Genomic DNA, 17912 nt, shown 5'->3' with positions numbered 1-17912 from the left:
TCAAGCCACAAGCCTGTATGCAGAAAATGAAACAGGCAACATTCAAAACAACAATAAAAGTTAGTCTGGAGTACAAAAACTTTCTACAGTCCTTGACATTGACCTGGAACAATATGACTGAGTGAGAAGGCGTTTAGGTTCAGGCATCTATCAGAGTACCAATAACCTCTTTGTAGTCTATTCAAGCTCTATAAATGTTGATGAACAAATCAAGATTAACAAGATCATAAGGCACATCTGAGTCAACCACAGATTTCACTGAACCTGAGTTTAAGGGGAAAAAAACATTCACTATGGAAAAAATAACATTATACTGCAAGAAAAAGGGAGGACACAAACAGACAAGTTTGTTATCCAAAGATCATCTGCACAGAGACACACAATCAGGGGAGAGCAGACTCCTTTGAGAGGCACCAGTCAGAGCACTCTCCGACCTTGGTCCTGCAAAAAAACCTGTTCACCAAGTTATTTGCAAATGCTTTACCTGAATTACTGTCAAAGGATTGAAACATCTAACCTATGAAACCCTCCCTTAAAATAAATACATAAATAAATAACGTAAAGGGAGATTATTGTATTGAAGCAAGCAAATACTTGTCACTGAGCGGTCTCAACTTCTACGAGGAGGATGCAGGTACAGATGGTAGTAAAATACAGCTACCATACCAAAAGTCTGACCTTGAAACAAACTTGGCTGCCTGTACAGCAGTGCGACTATAAATTCAGAGAGCACAGCAGTTCCTATGATGATATTTAAGGTGATAAAATTACATCTCGAGAGGCAGATCGTTTACTTTTGCTGCCTAGAGAGGTAAACAGACACCACCTCAAGGCTGCAGTAAAGTTAGAGATTGGCAAAGAGTTTCCCCTTTATCTGATAACTATGCAATTTCACTTTCTTGTGATTACTTGTGGTACAGGCCTGTTTTATTGCGATTTTGATGAACAATAGCCTGTAGTGCAAGTGTGCACGGCCTTAAAAGAAATCTGGCATTCACCTTTTTTCAAACTGTGTTTTTTAAGGTCACATGCAAATGACTTATAAAACCACTAAAAGACAAGATATCTAACTGGTGCATCCGCCGCACGCACACAGTGAAAAAACATGTCATGTGGGAAGGGAAAACCCTCCAAAGCATACCACAAGAAACCTTTATGAGCAAAGAGAACCCAGATCAAACAGTTACTAAGATACCATTTACTTAAGGATGTGTTCAGGACCTGCAACTCTAATTCAGGAATGGGCTTCACAAGCGTGGCATTTAAAGCCAAGTAAAGCATTCTTTTCTATTGTGTCCACTGGCAGCAACACAGAAAGTGATGCAGAAACACACCTCATTTCTTCTGATATGGAGAAGCACAAATTATCAATCAGGAACCAGTTACATCAATAATTCTGGTGTTCATACGCAACATTTGTTCTGGCTTTCTCGCTCTGCGTTATTAAAAAGGGAAGAAGAAGAAAAAAAAAACAAAACACACAAAACAACTTTCAACCATCAGAAAATTACTTTTGAGAACCCAGAGGAGGGTGAAGGCTGTTTGTGCTGCAGGGAAATTTGGTCAAAAATTCCAACATGACATTTTAAATGAACAAATAAAACTCAGATGCTTTGCTTCTTTCCACAAGCACTTTAGTGCAAATTAAGTAGAATAAAATAACACAAAGATCAGAGAAGAATGGATCATGCTGTTTATGAGTAAAATCACAAAAAGTTGGACATACAAGCTTTTTTGTGTGCAAATGTGGACTTTTCTGTACTCCAGCAAAGACATATGGACTTGAGACAGGAGCAGTTGTGTTTAAGTACATAAGAGAGCAGAACAGCTGCTTGATAGGAAAGCAAACGTGCAGGAAGAGTAACGAGGTGAAAGACAGAAATGCAGGTAGGATACCTGTGGTTAACTGATAGTGCTATAGTTTGGCACGAGAAAAATCAGCAAAACCCACAACTCACAACCACTTTGGCACAGAATAAGTGTTCGTAAATTTCAAAATAAAACTTTTTTTTCAGTGTAAAAAACCATTTGAAAGAGCATAAGAGCACAGCGTGACTTGTCTGAACTAGTTATAGCAGTGAGCTGTCAAACAGGTGTAACCCATTTTTACAGGCTACGCCGTCAGTTACAAAATATGTTCTTGACTAGTGTTTTACTGCTTTTCTTCACTGCCTGTCAAGGTTTTTAACTCACACAAAAACTGAAATGTGCGTTTATGGTTTCACCTAATAAGTTAATGGGTGGTTAAAAAACAAATTGTGGCGTGACACCGCACTTCCGTGTCATTTTTCTAGAAATCTGTTGCAGTGGTGCTGCTGAAAAAAAGTTATTTTCTTATTCAAATTCTTCAAACTGTTGTCCGTCGCAAAAATAACTCACTTTATTCGTATGGCGAGAGGTAGCATATGCTCTCAACGAACTAACTTGAGTCACAGCACAAAGTTAGCTAGTCCGCTAACTTTTCTCTAAGGAAAAAGTAGTTTTAAAACATCTATTACGACACTGGCACGCGTCGATGATTTAATTACCTTTGTCTGCATCCTCCATTGTCCGTCCAAAGCGTTGTTTCTCGTCGATTTCTACTCAGGGTCCTCAGGTTGTTCACTTTCCTGCTGTGGGTCTTCCTGTTCTCTGCCTCATGTTGCCAGGCAGCCCGCCGTGCGGGGTGGGGTTCGCGGTGACGTCAGCACGCAGCAGTGTAAACAGAAGCAAGCACGTGGATCAAGTTTTAGCCCAACAACAATGCAAAGCTGCGCAACAAGGACACGTCATTACTTGTGTTTCTGTTTTGTTTGTTTGTTTGTTTTTTTACTGTACAACAAGAGTATGTAGCCTATATGTAAAATGTATATATATCTGCAATAGTGTAGTAGTATATATATGTTGTTTTATTTTTTCTTACAGATACAGTGTCAGGTAAAATGCGAAGAAGACTATGACACATGCAAACCTGTTGCTTCTGGTGCCAGTCTCAGGCGGCGACAGTTAAATCAGTTTAAAGAAAAGCCAGTTAAATCGGGCTTTTAAATCATTATCATTTTATTTTTAATACTGATAGTGAGGAAAATACCGCTGCTCCACATCATGTAACGCCAACATATACAGGAAGAATGAAATTATATATCAATATCAATTTTTATCATGGCTGCCTTAAATATTAGTTTCTATTTCTTTTTTGTTTTTCTTCTTTTTGTTTCTTTTTAAGAGTTATATATATTCGGCTAAATATTGTTTTGAGCATATCTTTCTTAAGCTCAAACTAACCTCCATTTACAATCAAGTCAACTCAAGATTTATTTCTAATTTTAAAGATACAGCAGTCATTGCTCTGCTGAGACAGAATTCACTGCCACCTGCGAGGCCTGCTGTTCATTTGATGCGAGATGACACACTGCATTTTAGTATGACAGAATCGAAGGAATTTCAGTTATTTTTCCTTTTTAGTTCCATTATATTTTTATTTTCCAGCTGATAGCGTGTACGGGCTAGATGAATAAACACACACACTAGCCATACAAAACATTCCTTGTCTTCTTCTCGGGGATTTACCCACTCCTGTGGGATATACAATCCTCCACGTTACTGTCATCCAAACCCGGGTTAATTCCCACTCTTGTTCACACGCTGTGTGTGCAAAGCTCTTAATTGGGAAGCAATGAAACTATACACCAAGCAATGTGACACACACTGAGGGTGAGAAAAGACGCTCAGATGAAAGAGTGCCACCTACTGGACTTCGTTTTGATCACAAGGAGTGGGAGACGAGCAGATACGCGAGAATACAAGGCTGGAGTCTCCAGAGTCCAAACGCATTGCGTGACTTTATTTCAGACACGCGCGTTTCAAAATATATATACAAAATCTCAGTTAATGAATAACACCTTTGTTTTAGGGTTCAACATGCATCAGCAAACTCAACAAAGGAGGTCTGGAAAAAAACACACAAATGAAAATGTACTTCGAGCACATACAAAATATAAGGCAACATTCTTACACACACCACATAAAGCTCAGAGGGAATATTGTGGTGTTGAATGTCGAATCTTGACTTAATATTAGTGTAGTGTAAGCAATTTTGTTTGGAATAAATATCTCGGTTAACATGCTTTTATGTATATTTATTGGCCCCACTTCTTTATATTCAAATGCCAACCTTTATTTATTTATGTATAATACATATATTCACTATAATAAAAAGTAAATAAATGGATAATATAAAAAAGACACCCGACAAGTTTCCTACTGCAGACATTCGTGAATGTTGGGACACCCCGCCGTGAGGAATGTGATTTGACATTTGCGGTCTAATAAAACAAACAGATATCAGATGAAAAGCATGCGGAAAATGGGTGCTTTTTTTTAAAGCACAAATGACCCCATGCTGATCTACACCCCCCCGTCATCTTCCTTTAAAAAGCCACCCCCCACCACCACTACCACCAACACGTCCCCTCCCCCCCGCCCCCTCTGGTCGAGGTGCATTGTGGGGAGGAAAGTCGTTGCCATTCGACCTCTGCGGGGCCTGCGCGGACGCAGCGAGAACCCTGAAATTCATTATGCGTTTAAAACCTTTATTTATTTCCGCATAACCTACATACTCTCACCGGGAGGGCCGAGCGGAGCGCAGAAACGACGACGGTCCATCTCTTTCGGAAAACACATCGGTTATAAACACAGCATTTTAATCGGAGGAGGGGGGATACTGTTGAGAAAGTGAAGATTCTAACATATATTAAGAAAAAAAAATGTCCGGTGAGAGAAACCGCAGGTCGCTGGCTTTCCGAGGAGGTGGATTAGCTGGGTTAACGGGTTCCAGCGGTATCGGTGGGGGGAACTGTAACAGCTGGGAGGCCCCGGCCTGTCAAGATCGACATTTTAACGGGAACAGGCCGGATCAAGAGGAGGACAGGGATCTGGGGGCGAAAGGACCATCGCAGAAGAGAGTGGAGGGCGCTGGATCTGTCAGCGATAGCACGGAACCCGAGGCGGAGGAAGAAGAGGACCCGGAAGGGGGCAGTCGGGCAGCTGCGGAGGGCGACGATCGTGTCGACTCGGTGGAAGCGGAGGACGGGTCCGGGGACGGGAAAAACTGGGTTGCGGGGAACGGTCACAGCAACAGCGCTGACGGCCAGGAGACTGCCAGGGGAGGCGAGACGGGATCCAGGAAATCTGGGGTAGAGATGAGACCGCAGACGCTGCTTCAGAAACACTCGCTTTTCCACGCTTCATGGTTGCAAGAATTTCCATGGCTCAAATTTTGCCAGGAGACTGGACTCATGTCGTGCTCCTGGTGTCACAACATTGCCACTAAAAACAGCGACGAGCTCGTCAAAGGCAGTCGCAACTACAAGCGGGCCTTGCTGCTGAGACATCACCTGTCTTCTGAGCACGGGAGAAACGATCCCACCAAACAGGTAACGTTAGCCCAACTCCACGACGCTTTCGTTTAGTTAACTACGTAACGTGAAATACCTGTCACACCGTCGGTATACCTTAATGTCATTACCTGTTTCCCTTTTCTGTCACACATAATAGAAGTTACTTCAAATTGTAAAGCGCAGCCTGGCAGGAAAATGAGCTTTTACCTAAGCTTCACAATCCCTTCTCCCGGCTAAATAGTTAGCATCGGTGTGCGCTAACGACCACAGCTAATGTCTAGCCTAGCTTCACAAGCCGCCCGCGGCTTTACTGTTTAGCCGGAGGTAGGTGACCAGTGGCCGCATTGGAAAGCCCCTGTACCGAAGCTAAGGGGTGACAGAGTGGAAAAACAAAATCACTTCAAAATATATTGTACTATGCAAGTTACTGTTGTGTGCCCACTCACCGGGCAAGTTAAAGACCTGCTCCAGTTTGACACCTGCTAGCTAATATCGCTCCGGAGGCTGTTTGTTGTCAAGTGACTAATTGCATGTCACAATTAACTGCTAATCACCGATAACTGCCGAAAATGAAGGGATACATATCGGACAGTGAAGGTGTTGTGGAGCACTTTTAGATGTTCACTGTACATCGCAGCTAGTCCTTTCACCAGCAGTAGTCTTGATCGCTAGCTTGCTAGAGGTCGCACAATGGCAAGGGCTCGACCCTGGCAGCCTTCGGGGAACCGCACCCCTTACCCAACCCCCCGCCTCTCATGCAGCTCTGTTGCCTCTCTGTCCCGGGTGACCTCTGGCGCATTTCTTGCTCCTCCACCTCCGCCTCCCTTTAGGGAGCTAAATTAGAGGCATTGTGCGAGAATGACCCCCCAAAATCCATAGATGGTGTCACTTGCAGTGCTGGACAAGGAGGGGAGAGTAAATCAGGTTGCCCTGAGCGTGACATCTTGCTTGCCCAGAGGCAGCGTTTGAAAAGGTTTGAAAGAGTGAAAATAGATGTCAGTAATAGGATGACACAGCATCACCTGAGCCTGTCATCCATATTTCTGGATTATTGGGCTCTGGCTATAACTTTGGGGCATATCTTATGATTAAAGGCTTATCCTGTTTGCAGACGACTGAAACCACGGGTCATACTTACAGGAAATGACTCCACTTTATTTAATAGGCACTTAAAGAGTGTGTAGTTAGCTAAAGCTCGATGTAGGTATAATTGGGTATCAGTTTCTTGAATGCCTTTTTTTTTTTAATTCAAAACACTCACGTCTTATTGCATGTGAACTGCCTTTATTGATGTCCATGAGATGTTTTTATTGCTTCGTCATTTTTTATTACAGTTCAAGCAACACTTCTACAATACTCTTTTAGTGACCTCATAAAAACAGGGAGGGCAAATTTGTCTGTACAGTTCGGTGTCAAAGGACATTTTTCTCATTAGTCCTACAGTAGGGGGGGAGCTCAGTTCCTTTTTAAATTGCCACATCCTACCTCATATTCAGAGAATGGCTTGGGCTGTCACGAGAATTAAGAGCGGGGTGCTATTTGTCTGTGATTTGTGAGTGAAGAGGATTGTACTACTACATTTAGTTCCTTCCTTTGTACACGCAATCACTAATCAGAATGACTTAAAGTGATCCACTAACTTGTACACATCTCTAATTGGTAAGGAGAGCACTAGGAGTGGATTAGGGGCTTGGTGAGGCTTTTCCCTAGCAACAAGGACCCCAGACGCTGTCTTGAGAGGTTTTTCAGGCCATTTCCTCATAAATGGTTATAGCTGAGTAGATAAAGATTGAATTAAAGCTTAAAACCTTCTTTCTTTTTTTCTGAACTATTTATCTTTTGTTTTTATGCTTCCTCAACTTGGTCTGCCTTTTTAAAGTAAACAAAACAGCAAACACAGTACTGCTGAAATAATAGGCAGCAGTGTAAGCGAGACAGCATTATGAAGCAGTACATTAAAGGGGAACTACGGTGTTATGAGGCAACGTCTTGTTCTATTCACCCATTCCTGATGTTAGTCAGGCCTCTGCTGCATTTGTTAAACCTAATTCAATTATCTGTAGCACACCAGGGCAGCTGTGTTAAATGTGGGTATCCTTGGAGAAGGGGGCCGTTGTCCTTAATTCTCTAGATGCTGTCTTATGGTCAGATTGTTCCCCGTGCTCACTAGAGGGGGGGAAAAAAGGGTAAACGGAGGCAAAAGGAGACAAGGTTTTCTGAGATTAGATATGAAGTCACATATGTACGACCATTTTAATTTAATTAAATTCTCAGAAAAGTTTTATTTTTATGGTGAAAAATGGGCAGTCCATACACTTATTTTAATACGTATTTAAAGGAGGGCGGCTGAGGGTGTGTTAAACCCACTCTAGATGTTACAGAGTGATAGAGAAAGTTTCTTGTCATGGTTGTGTGCAGAGACTATGTGGCTGGTATTCCTCTTAACATGATGACACAGAGAGATGTGTAATTGTCATTTGTCACACCAAGTTTTTGACAGCCATTCTCTCTTACCCCTCATTTACTTCCTTGTTTTTGTTGTTTGTTTGTTTTTTTGTTGTTGAGTATAAATGACAAATTTAATCCCCATCTCGCCTGTTCACCAGAGATCAGCGATATGTGCCCGAACCAGCTCAGGATACGGCTGTAGTCAGGTCAGATGATGTATGTTGACCCATTTGATTTGATGGCCAAACAAACACTACTGTGTTGGTCTAAATGAGGGTGTAAGATAATATCACTACACTTAATTCTCCAAAAGGGAAATTAAGATATGTTTAGGCTTCTTTTTTATATGTAATTTTCATCCTGTCATTTTAGTAGAGACAAACATAGGGCCGCATCATTAATCAAACTTTAAGTTCAGTTATAATTTTGGCTTTTAACGATTATTGAAATAAGATAAAGAGCGGAGATAAAATGATTATTTGACAGTGTCTCTCTTGTTCTTGTGTTTCAACCCCACACACTTTCTTTTAGTTTTCTTGCTCCCTAAAAGCCCACTTTCCCTTCCTGCAGGCTGGGACACGTTTAGTTTGGGTCGTATTTCTTTCTCTTTTCATTATTTGTTTAATTTCTGTTGAATTGCAATTAAAGCTGAAGGAAATGCTTTTTTCCCAAAGTCTCTGAGAAATGATGACATTAATATTGGCCTGAAAAATTCAGATTTTAATTCTTGTTGTAGTCGAGCAGCCCTAGACAAACACCATATTCATTGTGATTGAGTGTTCCCACAAGGGATAAGGGGTCAAGCCTATTGCCAGCCTGGTGCCTAGCAGATAGACCGGGGTGGATACGCGGGAGGGGGGTGTTTATTGGGGGACGCAGGTCAGGGGAATGGGTGGGGAGGAGCCGGAGGGAGAATTCTTCTCGTTGAGTCTGTCAGTGACACCCCCGGCTCTTTAGCATTGTTGGGAGGCAGGGACTCGCTTAGTGCAGCCCTCCCACACCTTGGGCCAAATGCACACTGCAGTATTGTTCTAGCATCTGGGGACAGACGGGTTGGGTGAGGAAAGGGGGGGGCTGAGTGAAGGATACACTAGATGGAGGGAGTTAGTGAAAGACTGGTGGAGATGGCCTCGGGGTTGGGCTGGTCATGGGACTGGATAGATGGAGGGTGGTGGGGTATAAGTGAGGGGACGGAGGCAAACATGTGTGCATAAAAGGTAAACAAAAACTGGCTCCAGTGGGTTATTATGTTTCAAGGGGACCTTGTTGTATGACATGATCTGTTGGAGGTGTGTCTGAGTGTTTGCCATGGATCTGCTGGCCTTGGGGGCGTTGTGGTTTGTTTGGGTTTGTGGTTGAGTTTGTTGAAGTATTCTTTTCTACAAGCAGTCAGAGCATCAAGGCTCGGGTTTATGACCATCTTGGTTTGTTTAATCCACCTGTAAATCAGCAGTTATTGGCTTTTCACTGTAAGATTTTGAAGCATTCATGTTTGACCTAGATCAAAGCACCCTCTTGGATGCTGTGCTCTCTTTCTGCCTTTTATTCTTCCACCCCTGGCATCTCTGGCTCAAATAAAAACCCAGCCACGTCATGACTGGGGGAGGCTGATATTGTCCCCACATTCTCTTTTGGCTCAAGCTGGTTTTGCCTCCAGCATCTGCTGTGCAGGGTTGATCTGCTGGTTCTCTTAAGCTCCCATCTCACACATGGCACATCTGGAGAAAGAATGATGCTGCTCATGAAGCCAGTATGGAGCAACTTAGCCCAGATAAAAGCTGAGAGGAGTCAGGGTGTTTGGGAGCGGGATGGTTAGTTGCTGCAAATGATAAGCAGTCTGCAAGTTTGTGGGTGTTGGTTTATTTGTGGTATTTGAGATGTATTTGTTTTTATTTATTTATTTTTTGAGTCTGTTGAGCCCTGAAGTTGTCATTAAGGTTATTTTATTTCATGCTGTTAGGTGGAAAATTGAAAACTCTGGGCAAAAACAAACAAGCATGAGTGTTGACAACCTAAGTTGAAAGCATATCCAACTCCCCTTGTTGCGATCGCTCTCCTGCCTGTCACCACAACGCTATATTAACCCCCACCCCACCCCACCATAGTACTCAACATGATAACCGTGCCCCTCCACAGGCTTTGATGTGTATATCATGGAATAATTTCTCTCCCTCTCTCCTCATCCTCTTAGCCTCACCCACATGCACCATGGCTCCTTTCTATGCTTGCAAGTGGGAGCTGCTGTGTAATAAGAGTGAGTGCCGAGCCTTTTCACAAAGGCCCACAGTGAGTGGACAATAAGCCTCGGGGAGAACACGAGCTATTGTGAAGGCTAAAATGGGGTGACCCAACTCCTTCTCTATCACGCTCGCTTTCTGTCCCCCTCTGCTCGACATTTTCTCCTCCGCCCTTTCTCTCACTGCTCTCTCAAGCTCTGCCTTTTATTCATTTTCTTGGAGTGTGTGTGTGTTATCAGCAAATTCTCAGCTTCTTTTCATATATTTCTGTCAGCTCTGTTTCTACGTTTTTGGTTTTTTTTCCCCACCAGGATTGTGCAGTGCAGCTTTCTTGTCTCCTAATGTGCTCTCTGTGCATCCTCCATTTATTTATGTGGTTTGCAAAGTCAACCCCTCCTATCTCTCCCTCATTCTGCCTTTCGTTTTATTCCATCCCATCTCTCTCCCTCCAGCTGTGGCAGAGGATGATAAGCCCCCCTATACTGTGACCAGGCTGCCCTGGACAAGAGCTGCAGTGTGGAGCGAGTAGGGGTGGTGGGTGGGGGCTGGGTGGGGACCTCAGAGAAATGGATTTAATCTGAATTACTCGAGCTGAAACCCCAGCTGTACGTGTAGGCAGTGTGTGTGTTTGTGTGTGGATGTGCACGCGCGCTGGCGAGATGGTGATGGGTGGGGGCAAAAATGCAGGGCTTGAGCAATGTGAATTATTCTGGATTAGGACATCTGCTCTGCAATTCTAAAATGAGCCAGAGATGTATGCCCTGCTTGTGTACATCATGTGGGAAAACTGACATACATGTTCTGGGTTTATGATTTTTGTGTGTATACATACATACATACATACATACATACATACATACATACTTTTTTGGGGGGAGGGGGGCGCATTGTATTTTGTCTGTGAGTATATATGCATTTACTTCACCCCAGACTGTGTGTTATGTGATGTTTGCATTAAGCATATGCATGCACATCTCTATACACGCCTCTTTCTCCTGCTCTGTGTTAGTCTGGCTCTTTGCCCTTCAACTCTTTCCAGGTGAGTGGGGTTTGATGCCTTTGCCTGTACCCCTCCCATGCTTTTTTTGGATACTTCTCAGGCCTCCTGGTCTATTTATGGCCTATTTCCTGTTCATCAAGTGACAGAATTTAGCTGTTTAGAAACAGAATATGTGCAAAACGTTGAATCCTGTGAATCTGTAGTAGAAACTAACTAAAGAATATAAATGGAAAGAAAACATGTTTTAATGAAGGGGGAGAAAAAAATAAAACAAACTCAAGACATTGAGACATTTCAAAAATGCTCCTAGCACAGTTATGGCTAGCTTCTTAATGGTACCTCAAACTGTGTTATCAGGACATACAAATGGATAGAGGTCTTAATCCAGAATTATTCTTATCCATGCGAGTGTATATAGGGGTCACTGAAAGTCCATTTGTTTCATTCTCTGTGTAGTGTTAATGTTATGTGTTTGTTTTCTTCCCTTTTTGAAACCACGGTCTGTATCTAAAAGACGAATGTGGCAGCAGTGATCTCACCCATCGGTTTGTAGATTCTGCATTTTGAAGGCTCTACTTTTCTTTTTTCTTTTATAGCCATCGCCATCTTTTTTTCTTTCTGAGGCCGGGAGTGACCGTGTTTAGGTGAAAGGGTGGACTGATAAGTTATCAGCTAATGCTACAGTTAGCAAGCTGATTTCAAAGATTGTGTAGGTTCATTGCAGAGACACATATCCTACAACAGAAGGGTAGAATCTTGCTTACCAAAACTGAGACACACTTGTTAAGTAAGTCATGTTAATTCTTGAAATGACTGCATTGAGAATCTCCAAAGGGAGCAAAGACTGAGGCTACGTCCAGTTTTCTCTCCGCTTTGACCTCCTGTCCACACTAAGACGGCGCTTTCCTCAAGGAAAAACGCATGCATTTCAAAACGCAGCTGTCCCGTCGCAGTGTGGACACACGAAAACGCAGACTTTCTAAAACGATGACTCATTTTAGTCATGTGACGCAGTCACGTGACCAAATAAACAAAGATAGCAGAGTGCGTTATACAGCGGTTGTTTTGATTGCTCCAGATAGCTTTTCTTCAAGTTCTTTAATTCTCAATGGCTTTTGCGCATGACTGGAACGTAAGCGTTTTGGGCCGTTTCAATGTGGACGCACAACTCTGTGAAAATGACTGAAAACGCTGGTGTGGACGCGGAGCCTTTTCAGATGAAAACACAGTTTTCAAATCTATCAGGGCTAGTGGGGACGTACCCTAAGGAGGGGAACTTCAGGAGGTGTATTGTTAACACCTGGGAGTCATGGCGACTATAACCATGGTTTTAAGCCTTATCAATATGAAATTATTTAAGTTATTAAAAAGAAAATTCATTCCATACATGTCAACATTTTAATACAGGCATTTAACGTGTGTCTCTCTCACTGAGCCAGTCTTTAGTGGCCATTCAAGGAACTGTATTCTCTATTTGCACTTTCATTCAGTCCTTGAGTTTTCCGCTTACTTGGAACACAACATCTGGCAGGAGTTGAATCAGTCAGATATTTGACTTGATCTGTGCCTGATTGGTCACTAATGCTTACCTCAGAAACGTGTTAAGTTTTTGTAACGCTTGCTTTAGCTGAACAAACATGCCATCGTGCTCAAATATGGCGTCATGTTCAGGTTTTTGCAGGCATTCTATTGGTACATAGAATAAGATGTGTTACTTTTGTTTGTGATGGTTGAATACAGTCATTTCTCGTGTTTATTAATATGTGGTTGTGTTTTATGTTTACATTTGCAGCTGTGGAATTTGGTTTAGAAAACACATTGACATTAGTGTGTTACCTAGCCTTAAAGTACTGGACCTTGCCTTCCGTCATTCCCACCTCCCCGTTAACAGCAGCCTGTCAAACCAGTTTCACCCCCAGGACAGGTGCAACAGTGTCGTTGGGAACCCAGTGGGTGTATTTGTTTTTTGTAAAGACAGGACTTACAGGAAGGGAAAACATTTGTGTACGATTGCATTTATGCTTGCGCTTGCAAATTACTTGTGTGGGCACACACAGTTTTTTAAAATACTTTTTTTTTTTTTTCTTCTTCCTTCTTGCTTAAAAGGAGACACTGAGGCCCTCGGACAACACCAGCCCCTCCACTAACTGCACAGAGGAAGACTACCGCAACAAGCCCAACGAGAACTCCTACTGTTACCAGCTTCTACAAGAGCTGGACAAGCAACGCAAAAGTGGCATCCTCTGTGACGTCAACATTGTCGTCTCGGGCCAGGTGTTCCGCGCGCACAAAAATATCCTGGTCGCAGGCAGCCGCTACTTCAAAACCCTCTACTGTCTGACCAAGAGCGAGACCCAGGACCAGACCACGGTCACACACCTAGATGTTGCTGCTGTGCAGGGCTTCTCGGTCATCCTCGACTTTCTCTACTCTGGGAATCTGCTGCTCACAAGCCAAAATGCCATTGAGGTGATGTCAGTTGCTAGTTACCTCCAGATGACAGAGGTTGTACATTCTTGTAGGGCTTTTATAAAGGATGCTCTGAACATCAGCATCAAGCAAGAAGCTCCCGATTCCGTGGTGGTGGACTACAACAAGAGGCAGATGGTGGCCAAAGAGGGGCAAAGGGGGCTAGACCGTAAGCCAAGTAACTTCTGGGCGACAAGCATCCTGTCAAAGCTATCAATCAAGGCCAGCAGCAATCAAGGGAAGGAGGCAATGGAAGAAGATGATGAAAATGGCCGCGTGAAAGAGGAGACGAGTGATATAGAGGTGACAGTGGTCGGGGGTGAGGGCTGTGCCCTGGTAACCCCCGGAGCCTCTGGTAGCTGGACCCACCACGACAACTCATCTGATTCAGCAGAGACCAATGAAATGCGGGCGACGAGTGGCCAGACGCGGGTCTTCGTCTGGAACGAGCCAGCCACAGGCGGCACGGCCGCATCACCCGCAGCAATAAAGCGAGAGGCACCAGATGCTGCAGCTGGAAGTGGACGGAGGAAAAAACAAGCTACAACACGGCGGTTTGTCTACAATTTCCCACCAGAGCCTGAAGAGGGATTTGATGAGGGGATGTTCATCCAGCCTTCAGCCTCCTACCCCAGAGAGGACTTCTCCTCGCTCTCCGAAAATGCTGGTAAGACACACATTTAACACGCCTTTTCAACTTTACAACAGTCTTGCTATGAGATGTGAGAATATGTGGATTGTCCTTTATAGCTAATGCTAAGTAGTAATTAGCATAAGAAATTTTGTTTCTTGTGTAAGTGTTTATATTCTTCCTTTACCCCTCCCCCCCCATCATGCCTGACAAACTCCTTCTGTCAGAAACTCCTACAACACACAGTGGAGCCTCAGACCGAGCTCTTGTCCTCCGCTGTAAAGCATCTCTGCACTCTTGGTAGTCACATGACACATTAAAACCTTGTATTTAAAGTGAATAATGTAAACAAACCCTTTTTTTGTCCAAATGCAGAATAACGCACTGTGCTTTAGAAGTAATTCCAACCTTGAAAGGAGTCTGTAGCTGCACATTTGTCGGCCAAAAAGGTTTTAAAAAATATAGTGAAGATTACTGAGTAGAGCCCTGAAACATGAGTGGTTCAAAAGCAACATTCAGTTGGCTTTATCATCAAGTAACAAACTTTTCCTACTTGCTAACCCAATAAAAGCACAGATTGAACCCAAAGCAGTCCAATCTGTGCTTTTCAAGCATCTAACCTGCCATGAATGGTCAATAATTAAGCCAATCCTGGACTCGGGCTTCACCAAATACTCCAGACCGTTGGGCTCATAAAAGTTAAGAGATGAGAGATCTAGATATGTTAATGTTGCCAGGTCTGTCCTTCTAACGCTGAGGTCGTTTTTGTTTCTGTAAGAGACTTTCATGTATTCCATTTCTTGAAATCTTCTGTCCTTTCAGTCTTTTTCTCTTCTGTTCAACACTGGTTACATTTGTACTCTGTCTGTTCCTTCATCCACCCTATCCAGTCCGCATACGTTGTAGCACTCTTAGTAATCTCTTCTTAGATCCAGCCTTCTCCATCTCTTGTTGCCATTAAGCATGGCTCTCCATCTAACCATAATGATATCACATATTAAGTGGAGTGGTATGGATAGGGGGAAGAGGATGTGAAGACTGTGTGTAGAAGAAGTAGAGAACTACATTTTATGTACGTGTGGTGTGAGAGAGACAGAAGCCCTCCCTGATGCGGGATAATGAAGAAAGCAGGGGAAGCATTTCTTCCCGCAGACCTCCCTAAATGCACTTGAATGCTCTTTGTGCCTCCAAGGCCTCTTTTAAAATGTACGTGTAGCGATGCTGGGTGTTGGCCTAGAGAGAGTTCACTTAAAGCTGTTAGTTTTTAACATGTGTGCTCCATGTCTCTGTTCAGTATATACAGCTTTTTTCCAAATAAAGAGATGTTTATGGCTTTGTGTAAGATATCAATCACATGAAAAAGGTTTTAAGGCAGCTGTTTACCCCTAAATTATATTTTCTGTCCAACAGTACATTTACCTCAACTACCAGATTTTTAGTCGAGCAGTATGTGCTGCGTTTTCAATGTAAATAATGATCGGCTCACCAAAATATAACCACCTCCTCATCCAGACGCTTAAACCCTTTAACTACTACAGTCAAGAACCTTGAACGTCTGTAACTAATGGCCGGCCTTTTGTGAAATATCTGCGAGTGGTGGTGTCTAGAGAATTTAAGGCTAAGATGTGCAGCACATTATGCTGCTGCTGTTTGATGTTGGAGAGGAGGGCGCTTCACCTCTTTTAGGTCATAAGAAATGTAGCCCGCTTGTGCGCTAAACATGTGATACAACGTTCATTTAAGGTTAAATTGTACCGTTTGTGGTATTTCTCTGGTTCCCATTGTCAGTGGAGTGTATTCTAAGCGGGGGGTTTTTGTTTTGTGTGTGTATTAGTGTTAGTTCCCATTTTGGAGTAGTGCTACAGAGTGCAGACTAAGTTAAGTTGCTGAGGGTTTTTTCTTCTTCTGAAGATTAGAGCTGAGGTTGAAACTACAAAAGTTTTGGCAAAGAATCCTGATCTCATCAGCTGTTTTGAACAAGTCTAAATATGTCATCTCAACGTCCACCTTTGTTGTGGTGTTCGTGTCACATACAAATGACGTCACAGGATGTTCAGCCGCATTGCTATAACGACCCCACGCAAGGTGGTACTTAATTGCGGTGAAAAATGAGTCGTACTGCCTCGAGTCCCGTCAAGCTGATCTGAGTAGGTACCAGTGTTGGGACTAACACGTTATTAAGTAACGCGTTACAGTAACTACGTTATTATTGTGGTAACGAGCACGGTAACTAGTAGATGTGGGACTCACCATACATCCCACGATACGATATTATCACAATACTTAACGCACGATACGATATTCAATTTTTTAAAAATATTTTGCGATATTCAGATTCTGTACATAAAGGTAAACTTTATCAATATTCATTTTATTTAATATCAAAGTCTCACACTCAGTCTTTCTCTCATTTCAGTCAGTTTTATTGTTGACAAACTGAACGGTTTGTATTACAGTCTAGTCCAACTTAACTGAATGCAACCATCTGGTACAATTATAGCTATTCTGAACTATGCAATATGAAAACTATGCAGCCCCTTCAGCAACTGAAGAATTTGAAAGTAAATTAAAACAAAATATAATTTTACATAAAATAAAAAAGTTTTAAACTTAATTTAAGACATGTTTTATTTTAATTAAGTTAAAATAAGTAAACTGTCATGTTTATTGCTGCCAAAAAAAAGTTAAACACATTTGGACAGTGAACGAATGTCAGGATTCTTGCTCAGAAAAAGGATCAACATGCTCTGAAGTCAGAGCACAAAAACCTTTTTTTTGTAACAAAATATCGATTTCTGCTGTCCCTGTATCGATACATTATTAGCAAGCAAAATATCACGATACTACACAGTATCGATTTTTTTCCCCCACCCCTAGTAACTAGTTATTATGCCAAAATCAGGAACGCGTTAATCGTTACTGGGATTTAGATAGGGTCGTTATTCGTTACTTCGTGTGGTGGCTATCGTGGAGCTTCCACAGATTCAGTAGCATTAGCAAGTGGTGGAGGCCAGCAGGTGGATGAGGGAAAGGGCGAGGCGGACCGAGGCGGCCGCTGGTGTCAGGTGAACTGAACTTCAGGTAAGAAGTTATGACCTGCAGTCTATCTGGGTCAGATATAAACCAAGTTTAGGTGGAGTTTATTTTCGTTATGCTGACTTTTTCATACGGTGTACTAGCTAGCATGACGGAGTTTCTATACAGCTGGGTGGGTGCTATGATGTTTCTGATGTTGAACTTTATTTTATTCATAAGGTTAATTATTAGTTGCCAACCATCCCGTTAAAAAAACGGAATCGTCTTATTTTCTGTGAATATGTTTCGTGTTTCGTATTGAGGTGAAAAGGAATGCAGTTTGTCCGGTACTTCAGCTACAATGAAAAAGACACAAAGCGGTCTCTTCTTCTCTTATTCTCTCTCCCTCACTCTCCTGTTGCTACTTCAATCATGAAACTGATCAATGATCAGCTGATCGGCTTTTCTCTCTCGTTTGTTTATCGCTCACTTTGTGCCAGAAAGAGGAAATGTTGCGCTAAACAACAGCAGCACGTTTAAGCTTGATCAGCTGTTGTTAGAATTTATTTAATATTACTTTCTAGTATCAGCTGATGTTTGCTGGAACCACAGCCATAAACACTGCTGATCATGATATCGGTTTGGATATGTGGTGAGAGGGAAGCATGAAGATGAAACCAGGAGATGTCCTTACTGAATCATCAGAGCTGAACAGGTGATGGAGAAACAGGTTT

General features: G+C 42.6%; 1 protein-coding gene across 2 annotated transcripts in view; it reads left to right on the top strand.

Moving 5' to 3' along the window:
• The first annotated feature begins 4588 nt into the window (after positions 1 to 4588).
• The window catches only part of zbtb10 (zinc finger and BTB domain containing 10), a 21843-nt gene continuing 8519 nt past the window's right edge, over positions 4589 to 17912 (top strand). For both annotated transcript variants that reach the window (XM_005728453.2, XM_005728452.2), the window contains exons 1-2: positions 4589 to 5414; positions 13170 to 14199. In XM_005728453.2, the coding sequence (XP_005728510.1) occupies positions 4746 to 5414; positions 13170 to 14199 (1699 nt within the window). In that variant the 5' untranslated portion in view covers positions 4589 to 4745. The remainder of the gene's footprint in view (positions 5415 to 13169; positions 14200 to 17912) is intronic.

The sequence above is a fragment of the Pundamilia nyererei genome, unplaced genomic scaffold, assembly GCF_000239375.1.
Source record: "Pundamilia nyererei isolate P.nyererei 1_Seehausen unplaced genomic scaffold, PunNye1.0 scaffold00028, whole genome shotgun sequence".
NCBI lineage: Eukaryota > Metazoa > Chordata > Actinopteri > Cichliformes > Cichlidae > Pundamilia > Pundamilia nyererei.
Note: the sequence above shows the minus strand (reverse complement) of the source record. Positions and strands in the feature narration are given on the sequence as shown.